The sequence below is a fragment of the Helobdella robusta genome, assembly GCF_000326865.2.
Source record: "Helobdella robusta unplaced genomic scaffold HELROscaffold_8, whole genome shotgun sequence".
NCBI lineage: Eukaryota > Metazoa > Annelida > Clitellata > Rhynchobdellida > Glossiphoniidae > Helobdella > Helobdella robusta.
In genome coordinates, this window is record NW_008705459.1 from 1,392,833 (window position 1) to 1,406,352 (window position 13,520).

A 13,520-nucleotide genomic window follows, 5' to 3' on the forward strand; every position below is an offset into this window, starting at 1 on the left:
TAATGCTCTTTAGAAGACTTATTTTTATAGATATATAATAATTTTTAAAAAATTTATAATCATTAGCAGTGTAAATTCATTCAAATCAGTTTATAATCGGTTTTGGACTGTTTAAATTATTAACACTTTCGCTTTTTATATTTTTTATTTTATGAATTCCACCAAATCAATAAATTTGCATGAATCAGGAACTTATATAAGCATTTTGTTTCTGATTAATTCATTTAACACTTTTGGCTATCAGATTATTCCAGTAGGTATATAGCATCACATTCAAATTTGAATTGTAATCAGTAATACAGAAATGGAGATACCATCAACAGTTTGTGGCAATACTAAAGTGCAACTATTACTACTACTTAAAGCAAAAAGACCATGCTAATAAAGTCACCAGTGACAAATGCGAAATAAGCTTTGGCAGTTGTAAAGGAGCAAGAAGCAACTGCATGTAGAGCAAAAGTGAAATTGAATGCAAACATGTCAATAGTGGGTTATTTAAATGAACACAGTTATGCGCTATGGGAAATGATGAGAGCAGTTTAAAGTGTAAAAAGATGGGCAGTTGAAAGTCATGAAACAGTGCAACAGATTCTAACTGATGCATTCCAAAATTTGTTTCAAGCTGCTTTGGTGCTGATGGTCTCAATGAAAAATGTTAGATGGTGTATTAGGCTTCAGGGACAGAGAGGTAATGCCACATCTATTTCCTAAAGATCTAATTTTCACCATTTTCTAAGAATACACGCAGTTATCAAACAATAAGCAATTTCTGTTATTTTACAGTGAAGTAATTGATGGAAATAGAATTTTACTTTTTGGAAGTAATTGCTCCATGACTTCTTTGAAGGGAAATAAACCCCATCAATGTCAACTTTGACGCTCCACCCATCGAAGGTCCAATTCCACGGTAGAGGAGGCTTACAGAAGCTCTGAAAGCTATGAAGAATGGAAAGGCAGCAGGGCCCTCTGGACTCACAAATGACATTATCAAAGCATTTGGTACTGCAGGTATCCAAACGTTACTACAACTTTGCCGCGAAGTGTGGAGAAATTGCTCATTGCCGACTGAATGGAACTATAGCATGGTACTTTATCTAGTGTCTAATTTTGTTTGTCCTGCTTGCATCAATCCACAACAACAAATTCGAAATAGTAATGTTTATGAAGCTATTAAGGTAGAGAAAGTCACATCGTTTCAATATCTAGGGGATGTTCTGGATTGTACTGGAACAGCTAAAGCTGCCGTTCGAGCATGCATACGTGCAGCCTGGAATGAATGGCCTCTCCTTGCCTCTATATTGATGCGGCGTGACATCCCACTACCACTACGATCAAGACTTTATAAATCTATGATACGTCCGGTGTTGTAATATGGTGCAGAAACATGGCCAAAGACAACCAAACTGGAACAACAACTTCAACAAACCGACATGAAAATGCTCCGATGGATGCAACGAATTAGACTGAAGGACCACATCAAACCTACCGAAATCCTGCGACGTGCTGGTTTAGATGATATAAAGGACGAATGCCGGCAACACCGTCTGCGGTGGTTTGGTCATGTCAAACAAAGTGGAAACAGTGCCATAACTTCTTTTGCAGATGTTGAAGTACCTGGCACACGTCTCAAAGGCCGTCCAAAGAAGTCCTGGTCGCAAACAATCGAGCAAGACATGAAAGCTCTAAATTTAAATGAAATGGATTCAACTGATCGTTTTATTTGGCACAAAAAATTTATGGCAAAGAAAACGATTTAGGGTCTCTGGACGCTAAACGAAGATTGATTGATTGAGGGGGTTTGTATCCATTCTGATTGTTTTAATTCATTTTATTTCATGATTTTGTATTTGTATCCATTCTGATTATTTTTATTCCATAATTTAGTATTTGTATCCATTCTGATTATTTTAATTCATTGTATTTCATAATTTAGTGTTAGTATCCATTCCTATTATTTTAATTCATTGTATTTCATGATTTGGTATTTGTATCCATTCTGATTGTTTTTATTCCATAATTTTGTATTTGTATCCATCTGATTATTTTAATTTTTCGTATTGTATAATTTAGTATTCTTATCCATCTAGATCTATATCAGTTATTTTTCTTATTTTTTTTTTGTTTCACTTTCTGTGTATTTTTAAGTCTGGTTTAATTTATTGTAATTTATCAAATGAATGTAAATAAATTGAAAAAACTAAAAAAATTAATAAAAGAATTAAAATGAATGTGTACACTCGAGTTTAAATTTTGTTTAATTTGGGCGTAATTTAAATTTCCAGGGGTATTTCCCGGGAGAAAAGTTTCAGGAGGAAATTTACAAGGGGGAAATAAAAAATTTCCTGACACCCACTTTAGGAAATAATTCTTTACCATCACCAAATAATTTTTTGTTTATAATTATTTATTATAATAATATTTATTTGAGAATCCTCCAATTTAGGTGCTCAAATTTCTACATGGTACACAGCAAAATTTTTAAAGTGGAATTGTTATTGCTATGGTATTTTTATTCACGTTTCTATGTTATTGATTTATTATTTATGATGAGAGAGTCACTGAGAAAGTTTTTTTTTGTGAAAGTTCCTGTTCAGAAAGCTATAATACTTGAACCGCTAATTGTGCAGCATATCTTGCCAGTTTCAAACATCATTTCAGTTGGTTGGGCCCCGTATTCTAACATCGGCAGCATACGAGGTGTAGTACATATGCACTCAGTAGTGATAAACTAGCAAAATTTCGTAAATCTCAATAATGCAGAAATTCCCACATGAAATATTAATAATGTTTGGAGCCAAGCCAATAGAAAATTCCTTCTCTAGTAAGCAACATCAAGGGAATTGTTTCCGTCTTACCTTATATGCATGAATTCGTCTTTAGAAACAAGTTCGGAGAAAGAGACATGTTCAATTGTTCCATGTCCGCAATTAGTGACAATTATTAACTGTGACACGTCTCCATAAACCATTCATTAAACATTTCTTACGTTCAATTTGTTAATATTTAGTAAACATGTGTGGTAATTACATTTTTAATAATAGTAAAAATTTTGGCAACTTAACTGGAGGATTGCCTTTTATTTGTTATTTTATTATAATTATAAATAAATAAAAAGGAAATGCCATGATCATAGTGGCATGTTGATCAGGGATAAGTTTTTTGTAATAAAATGTGTTTATGCAATACATACACATTATACATAAGATCTCCCTCTTATCTCTTAAAAGAGATATCTCCTTTTTTTCTATATAATATTTCGGTAATTTCTGTTAGTCTAATTTTAATTTAATGTTAGGCAACTTATCTAATTACCTGTTTGACTTATTTATTTGAGATGCCACATTTGTGAAGCTAGGAAATAACTTGTGTTCATTATTTTTCATCATCATATCTTATCAGTGCAGAGAGTTGGAAGTTGTTAAGGGAGAAGAATTTGAGAATTTGCTGACGGAACTTGAAGAAATATTCATCGTGGGTGATGCTTGTTATTCAAAAACTATTTTCTCGTCAGTTTTGTTGGTGTATTGTATGGTCTCTATATCATTGTAATTTTGTATAATCAAAAAAATCACTAAATTAATAAAACACTATTTTATTTGTTTTATAATTCTTGAATTTGACAGATGTTACCAGAAAACTTCAGCTCAAGAAATGATGGTTTGTATGATTTTTATTGTTTTGCTTGTTATTTAGCGTGATTTCTAAGAGCAGCATGCCTTTGTATGTAGTTGTGTGTATGTTTGTGCTTGAGCATGTGTTCGGCATTCAAAAATTTAGCAGCACACAAAAAAACAACACAGACTGGATTTTCACGCTAGTTGATGGGAATTACAAGAAAACATGTCAAAGATGGTACTGTCGGGCCGCATCATCTGTAGCATCCTGTCTTCATCAAGTGGCTTGTGGTTTAACTGATTTATATTTGGCCAGTAGGCTCGAAATTTTTCAAACATTCTATTAGACAAAACAGAACTGTGGAAACTTCACCGATTATCAATTTATGTACGTGATGACGACAAGCAAAGTGCATGAGATTTCTATGGAGCAGTTTCTCCAACAAAACATATGCTCCACTTGACGTTCCAGTATTGGCAGCGGTAGTATCAAAGCACATGCCTATAATGTCTTCACTAACGTCCCATAATTTGAGCAATTTAAAAATTGCATTGGCTTGTGCTTGTCCCGTGCTTGATGCAATTTTAACAATTTCTTAGATTTTTTCCATATTACAGCCAGTCACACCAACAGCCACTCTATCAGTTCTGGAGTGTGGATTATCAGTGTTTGTCGCATCATTCATGATCTTCCCATCCCAGTGAACTAGAAGTGGGTTTCCGTCACTATCCTGAAAATGTTGGCAAATACTGCTGCCAATAGTTGATCGATGTTGCTGTCGTTTACGTTAAACTGTGGGTCGTGACAGAGATGTATCCCTGATGTCTTGCTCACTAGCTTGTGCAATAGCTGGTGTTAATACTGTAAACTTTCTATCTGACAGGTTTATTCTATTCAGTGCTAAAGCAACATCAATCAATCAATCAATCTTCGTTTAGCGTCCAGAGACCCAGTTTCTCGAGGTAGGTCTTTGTTTTCTTTGCTATCAACTTTTTGCGCCAAATTAAACGATCAGTTGTATCCATTTCATTTAAATTTAGAGCTTTCATGTCTTGCTCGATTGTTTGCGACCAGGACTTCTTTGGACGGCCTTTGGGACGTGTGCCAGGTACTTCAACATCTGAAAGAGAAGTTATGGCACTGTTTCCATTTCGTTTGACATGACCAAACCACCGCAGACGGTGTTGCCGGCATTCGGTTTTTATATCATCTAAACCAGCACGACGCAGGATTTTGGTAGATTTGATGTCGTCCTTCAGAATAATTCGTTGCATCCATCGTAGCATTTTCATGTCGGTTCGTTAAAGTTGTTGTTCCAGTTTGGTTGTCTTTGGCCATGTTTTTGCACCATATAACAACACCGGAGTATCATAGATTTATAATGTCTTGATCGTAGTGGTAGTGGGATGTCACGCCGCATCAATATAGAGGCAAGGAGATGCCATTTATTCCAGGCTGCACGTATGCATGCTCGAACGGCAGCTTCAGCTGCTCCAGTACAATCTAGAACATCCCCTAGATAGTGAAACTATGTGACTATCTTTGCCTTAATGGCTTCAAAAACATTGCTATTTTGAATTTGTTGTTGTGGATTGATGCAAGCAGGACAAACAAAATTGGACACTTTAGATAAAGAACCAATTATTTTTGAACAACGTTTGTGACACAACTGGTTACACTGCTGACACTTGATTGAATTGTTACCTACACCAGCTTTACAAACTGAACAGGGCCATCGTCCAGTAGCTGTGGATTGGATGGGTTCACCAGTGTTCATTGTTTTGGTTTTGCTGATGTTGACTTTGAATCCATGATAGGCGAGTCTTGTGTTCCAATCTTCAAACATCTTTGCTGCATTCTGCTCAGACGTGACTGTTAAAACGATATCATCAGCATATATAAGATTCCAAATGTCACCAGTTCGTATCGGTTTTGTGATTTCTTTCATCGCAGTTATAAATAACAGTGGACTGAGAATCGAGTATTGGTGAACTCCAACGCCGATGTCAAATGCATCTGTGTTTCCAACCGTTGTGCTGACAAGAGTCTTAGTATTCGTATACATTTCCATCACAAGTCGAACAAGATATTCTGTAATGAGTTGTTGACGTAGACTCCACCTGATTGCTTCACGGGGAACTCGATCAAATGCTTTTTCAAGGTCTACAAAAATGTGTGATAGTTGTTGATGCATTGCGAGGTACTTCTTTTGCAGTTGCGAAGGATGTGAATTGCATCAATTGTTGATTTCCCCGCTAGGAAACCAAATTGATAATTTCCGATTGTGATGCACGACGTTAATCTTCTCTCAATGAATTTCTCGAAAATTTTCTGGGAGTGTTCTAGCAGGCGTATACCCCGATATGATGAACAGTTCAATGGATCACCTTTGCTTTTGTATAGCGGAACTATCATGCTATAGTTCCATTCAGTCGGCATTGAGCAATTTCTCCACACTTAACGGCAAAGTTGTAGTAACGTTTGGATACCTGCCTTACCAGATGCTTTGATAATGTCATTTGTGAGTCCAGAGGGCCCTCCTGCCTTTCCATCCTTCATAGCTTTTAGAGCTTCTGTAAGCTCTTCTACAGTGATGTCTGGAATCGGACCTTCGATGTGTGGTCAAAGTTGACATTGATGGGATTTGTTTCATTTAACAGACGGTTGAAGTATTCTCTCCACTGTAGCTTGATATCATCTTGTTCAAGAACCATCTTATTTTTGTCGTTTTTGATACATAAGGCACCAACTATGTCTTTTTTCGTATGCTTTGCTTGTTTTGCTATACGATACAGAGAATTCATTTGATCATTTTTGCTTTTAGTGAGCTACTCTCTGCACTGATCTGTCCGAGCCAGTGCGACTTGACGTCTTGGATAGTTCTTCTCACGGAAAATTTAATGGTCATCAACAGACTTTGATTTTTGTCATTGCTTGTATGCAGCTTTCTTTTCAGCTATTGCATTTTGTACACTGTCATTCCACCACCAAGTGTCCCGTTCATGCTGACGTTTTGTACCAGTTTTCCCACAAACTGTAGTTGCAATGTTTATCAAAACGATTTTGTATGTACCTGAATCTGTACTGACTTGCAATTGGTGGTCTAACTGTGTTGCGACAATCTGTTGAAATTTTTTTCAATGAATATTGCTTTTCAGCTTCCACGTTTTGATTCTCCGAGGCATTTGTTTAGACTTATGTTGTGACAGTTCGACAATCAGGTTTGCCACAAGGAGTCTATGTTGGGCGACACATGATTTGCCAGGTATAACTTTGATATTTTTGAATAGCCTTCGGTGTTGTTGCTTGACAGCGAAGAAATCAATTTGCGTGGCTGATAGTCCACTTTTGTATGTTATAAGGTGTTTCCAACCTTTTTCTAAAATATGTGTTCAGTAAACAAAACCCGTGACTTTCAGCAAACTCAAGGATGCGGTTGCCATCTTCATTCCGTTCTCTATAGCCAAAACCGCCATGTACGTTGTCAAAACCATCTGTTTTCTTTCCAACGTGGCCATTGAGATCGCCTCCAATCAGGATTGTTTCAGATTTTGGTATTGTTGAGATGGTGTCAGAGAACGCAGCCCAGAAGTCATTTTTCATTTCTTCTGATTTGCCTGTCTGTGGTGCGTATGCAGAAAAAATAATCATTGTTTGCTTTGCTATGCGAAGCTTGATCCACTTGAGACGTGAATTAATCCTTTTAATATCTAGTACTTCTTGGACTAGCGGTTCTCTGACAAAAATTCCAACACCATTTTTGGCCGTCTTTTGACCATTCCAAATTAGTTTATATTTTTCTTTGTCTGAGTTGACATGACAGACACCATTCGATTTCCATCGGATTTCCTGAAGGCAACAGATGTCAATCTTTTTACGCTCGAGCATTTCTGCGATTTCCATGCTGCGGCCAGTCAGTGATCCAACATTGAGCGTTCCAAGTCTAAGTACCATAGAGGGGCCATTCTGAATTTTTCTGCAACATCCCTCCGCTATTTCATACTTCCCAGGGATTCTTGGCACCCCTTGACCACTTAAGGCCTGCTGGGGACTAGGGGCCGTTGTTTTTCTTTGTGATGGCATAAGAGTAATTAGGGGAAAAGTTTTTACATCCAGACACCCATCCTGACGACAACCACCAGTTATAAGCGGTGGGCCTAGCCTTTCGCTCAAAAGCACGCAAGGCAGCGTGGATGCAGTTTTATGTCATGCCCAGGACCAATTTCGGCTTTTAACCATTACAATATTTCAATCTCCAATTCACCAATTGAAATTCGGTTCACCTCCACCAATTATAACTTCCACCTTCTTTCTTTCAATGCTGTCTTTCATAATCATCGACAGATAGGCGTTCATATTATCTGACGCCTAATAAAGCTCACAATAAATGATGTTTCTACTTTGTATTATTTCATTTGATAGTTTGTAGTTACAAAAGTCATTTTAATAAAAATTGCTTTTCATATTTCAGTTTTTGTTGAAATGGTAACACATCTTGATTGTTGTACTGCTTGTGCTGCTTGAATTATGCATTGTATAGAATAGTACATTAGATGTTTTTATTTTAATCAGTGAGCTCATTTAATCATTTCATGCTTTATATTTTAGTGCTCATTTTTATTTTCTATCATATAATATAAACTAAACTAACTGTTTGTTTCATTTATAACATACCAAAGCCACCTGTGTAATGAAAAAATGTGAGAAGTTCATGCTGACTAATCCAAAGTAACAAAAATTGCTTAACGGATGTATTAATTAATTAAATTTTTAATTTATTATTAATTATAATTAAAATACTACTACTAATAATAGTACTAAATAAATAACTATTTATTTATTTGTCAAGTTTTATTAGTTTCTGGCGTTGATAAGTGTTTATAATTGATTGATTGATTGATCGATTAATTAAATAATTAATTAATACATTTCTTTTCACATGTGATATACCTTTAAATTATTTATTTAAAAATTTGCCACGTGTTATTGAGGTGAAAATTTTTTATTTTTGTTTCAATCATTAATCCTAATTTTTTTTTCTTTATCAATTTTATATAGATGGTTAAAATAACTTTCATCATCTATCTCGTTAAATTTGCTGTTTTTTAGTTGTTTATTTAATATCTAAAGTTGATTAAAGGATGGATAATATTCAAGTTAATAAATTTATAAAAAAACGTGATTAAAACTTTTACATATTAGTTTGGTGCATGCTGTCAAGTGCATGGTGACGTTGACTGGCAACGCTGTGCAAGAAGCTGTATGTTTGTTTTGTCATCCTATTAATTATTTTCACTTTTTGTTTGTTGGCACATTTGTTCATTTATGAGTTTTTTTATTTGGAACATCTGTTTCATCAGTTTTTTATTCAGTCTTTGTTTTTCCAACTTTTGTTAGGTTTCCTCACTCATTTTGTTTCATTTTATTTATTCTCATTTTCTTTTACTTATTTAATTTGTTTTGTTTGTTTTTCAATAATATATAATATTAAGTTTGTTGTCTATTTTATTTCTGCATATTTATTCATTTTACGGAGTTTTCAAATTTTAGTGGTCATTTCAAACAGACTGATTAATCTGTTTTTCAAAAACTACAATTTTTAAGTTTTTTCTTAAATCTTTGATCAAAAATTTTAAGGATTTACGTTTTTATGTATTTAATATGCAATAAATTTATTGATATATATTTTTCAAATTTGTTTTGAACCATAATCTTATGACCATAAACTGATAGACGTCTGAATCGTTTTCTTGGCTAGAGATACTTGAAGATCCAAAAACCTGAAATCCCTTTAAAACTTGTAAAAAATGATTTTTATAAAATCTCTTTTTTAAAATGCTCTTGTTTTAAAAGAAGTATGCTTTCAATAATTACTGGCAAAATATTTTAGTTGAAGAAGGGAGAACCTTGTACTCATGTCAACCCTTCTATTGATCTAATTTGCCTGCGTTCTGTTCAGTCATTTCTTACAGTGTCTTATGATGATGATAAAATTAAATTTATATGTGGGTACGCAATTACCTAAATTCAATGTTTGTTGATGCATCTTAAATATTTCAAACAAAAAACTAAGAAGGTTCTCAATACACTTCAATTTTTTTGTAGGCTGTTGACATTTCTACTTTGTTGCAGAACCAGAACATTTGAATGAGCATTATCACCCCAGTGTTTTCTCATTGTTAAGCTTAATCCTTTTTTCATAGTTTTTTTAAAGTATGTATCAGATTTGATCTCTTTTAAATGTTTTTAGGGTATAAATTATAATTTTTATTGAATAAATTGTTTACTTTTGTAACTTACAGGATTTAGCTTTAAGGTTGCCAAAGAATCCGAACGTTATTTTTCAGTCAAGAATTTATCACGACAAACCATGGAAAATGCAACAAGTAATCACAGATTAAGTTGATAATTTCGTCGATGTTGTCAATTAATTAATCACTTAGTAATTATGTTAATGTTATCAGTTAATTAATTATTAACAATTTTAATGATGTATTATATCAATGTTATCAAATTGTATTAGACTATCATCATCAGTCTGTTTAATAATTTGCAAAAATATAGAATTGCAGAATGTATTGGGGTTTTATAGCTCTTCAGTAAATTAATCATCATAGTTTATAAAACAGATTAAAGTTATAAACTTAAATGAATGACCCTTTGTTCATTTGTCGTTAGGTCTCTTCAGTAATGGATAGCAGGTAGAATGATTCTGATCTCTTATTTTACACACCAAAATGAGATCGCCCCTGAGACGTTCGTAACTTATTGCTGGTAGGGAGAGAAATCTCAATCCCCTGCAATTTTTAACCATATTAATATTCCTCTTCCGAGTACGTTCCATGTATTCTATAACCTCCAGCGACCAATGAGACCACACACACCGCATACTCTATATTTGACCTGACTAAAGATTTATAAACTGTTAAAAATGAATCTTTAGATACATTTTTATGTATTTTAATGAAGCCTAAAATTGAGCTGCATTTATTTATTGTTGTATAAATATGCTTATAAAATTTTATATCATATTCAAACAAGACACCTAAATCCTTAACGGTGTCTACTTCATCCAGAGCAAAATCATTGTTTTTATATGGACACTTAGCACTATGCGTGCCCAAAATACAAGAGATACATTTATCAACATTTTTTTTCAGATCCCATTTTATACCCCATTCATTCAAATCATCCAAACAAGCTAGCTGTAGGACCACCCTATCTTTATTACAAAAAACATGTCTACATATCTTAGCATCATCAGCATACACATTATACAGGCCTATCCCAGAATCCTATTTACAAATATAAAAAATATCATTCACATAAATAACAGACAACACAGGACTTAAAACAATTCCCTGTGAAATCCCGCTATCCTTTTTAAAACGATCAGATATGCTTCCATCCACTCTAACCACAAGAGTTCTATCTTTAAGATAATCCGAAATCCATTCTACAATATACCCATTCATACCATAGTCAAAAAGTTTCTTAATCAAACTAACATGAGTGACCTTATCGAAAGCATTATCAAAATCAGTATAAATGTAGAATTTTCTTTGTTTCCTCTACCGCTTTTTCCGCCACTAAGGCGGGGTAAAAAGAATGGTTGGTGAACACAATGATAGGTATGTATAAAAGAACCAGGATAAATGGTCTAAGTAAGACGAAGCTTGGGCTGTGCGGCTGAAAACTTGAGAAGGCTGGAAAGAACAGAAATGCAGATGTTGAGAAGGATAATGGAAGTATGGTTGAGGAATTGTCTAAGTAATAAGGTAATAAAAAAAGGATTAGGTTAGATGAGTTGTCAAATGTAGTTAGAGGTATGAGACTGAAATGTTTCGGCCATGTGGAAAGGAAAGCAAATAAGGATTGGGTAGAGTACAGTAGAACTATTATAACTGGCGATTTAGAAAAAAGTGGCAGACCCAAGCTGGAAAGAAGTGTTGTCAAAAAACATGAGGGCACTGGGCCTGAACCAGAAATAGCCCAAAATAGAGAAGAATAGAAAGACGGTTAAATGTGCGTGATCATGCGACAAGGCCAACTCTGGGTTCTCGTGGTATATTTCGTGGCTCTGTGTCACAGTGTTGAATTGAACGCCTTTAATTGTACACGTATATATATATATATATATATATATATATATATATATATATGTATATATATATATATATATAATTTGGTATGAGGTTCTCAGATAAACATGTTCGGTTGAAGATTACACCCCATTTTGCAGTTAGAAGTTTTTTAAATAAAATTTCAACAGCACGAAGCTGTTTTGTTTCAACTTTATTAAACTGTGAAGTTTGGCTGACGGCCGTTTCGGCTGATGCCATCGTCGGAGCCTAGATTGTAAAACCAAATGAGGAGTTAATAATATAAATTATAAGAAATAGAAAATAGAATATTAGATATTAAAATGAATAAATAAATGAATAACAACCTATATAACAACCTATATTTTATAATTAACTCATTATATTGTTGAAAATAAACGAATAAATTTAAAAGAAAAATTATGAGTAACATTGTTTGTGTATTATCGTAGTTGAAGTGTACATGGTTAGCATAGTGACGAGAAGTAATGCAGAAATTATGGAAAGTCGATAATAATATTTAATGATATGACAGTTTATTCAAGAATTATTAGATATTTAACAATTGGATATAATGTTATATAGCAATAAATATGTATAAAGAAATATTAAGGCGTGGCAAATAATGAAGTTAGTGAACAAATTGTTTGAGTTTTATGGCGTGAAGAGACAAACGGATTGTTGTTAATGGTGCGTTCTTGTGTGTTATATTCGTATTTATATTTGGTGTGTAGTTGCTGTCTATTGATGACGTTTGGCAACTGAGGCAGTACAACGTCGCGATATTGAGTAAAAAGTTGTAAGACGTGGGCGAAATTGTCTGACTGCGTGTTGATTGTTGGTTTATTATTGACGATGAGAATAGCTTCTTTTATTTTGAGTCTTGAGGGACGACGTTCATTACAAAGTATGCTAGTGTTATTATCAAGAATTTTTCGAGTAACTGGTATGTTGTGCTGTCAGCCAAACTTCACAGTTTAATAAAGTTGAAACAAAACAGCTTCGTGTTGTTGAAATTTGATTTAAAAAACTTCTACCTGCAAAATGGGGTGTAATCTTCAACCGAACATATATATATATATATAATTTAATACTATATATAATATATTCGTATGACGACGATCACGTTATCAAGAAGACTCACGATGCACGTACAAACTGGCGCTATAAAGAATCACATGAAAGAAAAACACAAACTAAAATTACTAGACAATTCTTAGACCACAATGTTGAAATCTTACATTACAATAACAACCATTATTATTTACGATTAGCCGAATCAATACTCATAGAACAAAAACATCAGATAAATATTCAACAACGGGTTTTTGGAATTCTTCCTACCAATAAATTTAGAAACAGAAAAAACAGTAAAAGTGTTATATTTTACAACGTTGAAGATTGTAAAACTAAATATTCACTTTAAACAAACAAGGAACCAATAAATAAGCACAGTATAAAAATAATTGAGCATCTGGGCACAACCACAACATATCAATTTCAACACCGAGGATAGTATAGGAATACCGAAAAAAGTCTTTCTGTTCTATCATGCATAAAATAAAGAAAAATTTTAGTTTTGAACATAAGAAACTTGAAAATGATTTACGATCAACCGTTAGAAAAATCGAAAAGTTAAATTGGAAGTTAACGCCGAACATGCGAACATTTCTTCAATAATTGCATTTCTGATTATATATATATATATATATATATATATATATATATATATATATATATATATATATATATATATATATATATATATATATATATATATATATATATATATATATATAAATT

The 13,520-nt window shown here is 33.5% G+C and overlaps 1 protein-coding gene across 1 annotated transcript; it reads right to left on the bottom strand.

Moving 5' to 3' along the window:
- Positions 1 to 2,590: 2,590 nt before the first annotated feature.
- On the bottom strand, positions 2,591 to 7,698 carry HELRODRAFT_165441 (hypothetical protein; the record flags this gene model as incomplete). Its single annotated transcript, XM_009032018.1, has 4 exons — positions 2,591 to 2,728; positions 4,247 to 4,367; positions 6,989 to 7,142; positions 7,305 to 7,698. The coding sequence occupies 4 exons, from the start codon at positions 7,696 to 7,698 to the stop codon at positions 2,591 to 2,593; spliced, it is 807 nt and encodes a 268-aa protein (XP_009030266.1).
- Between the last annotated feature and the right edge of the window lie 5,822 nt (positions 7,699 to 13,520).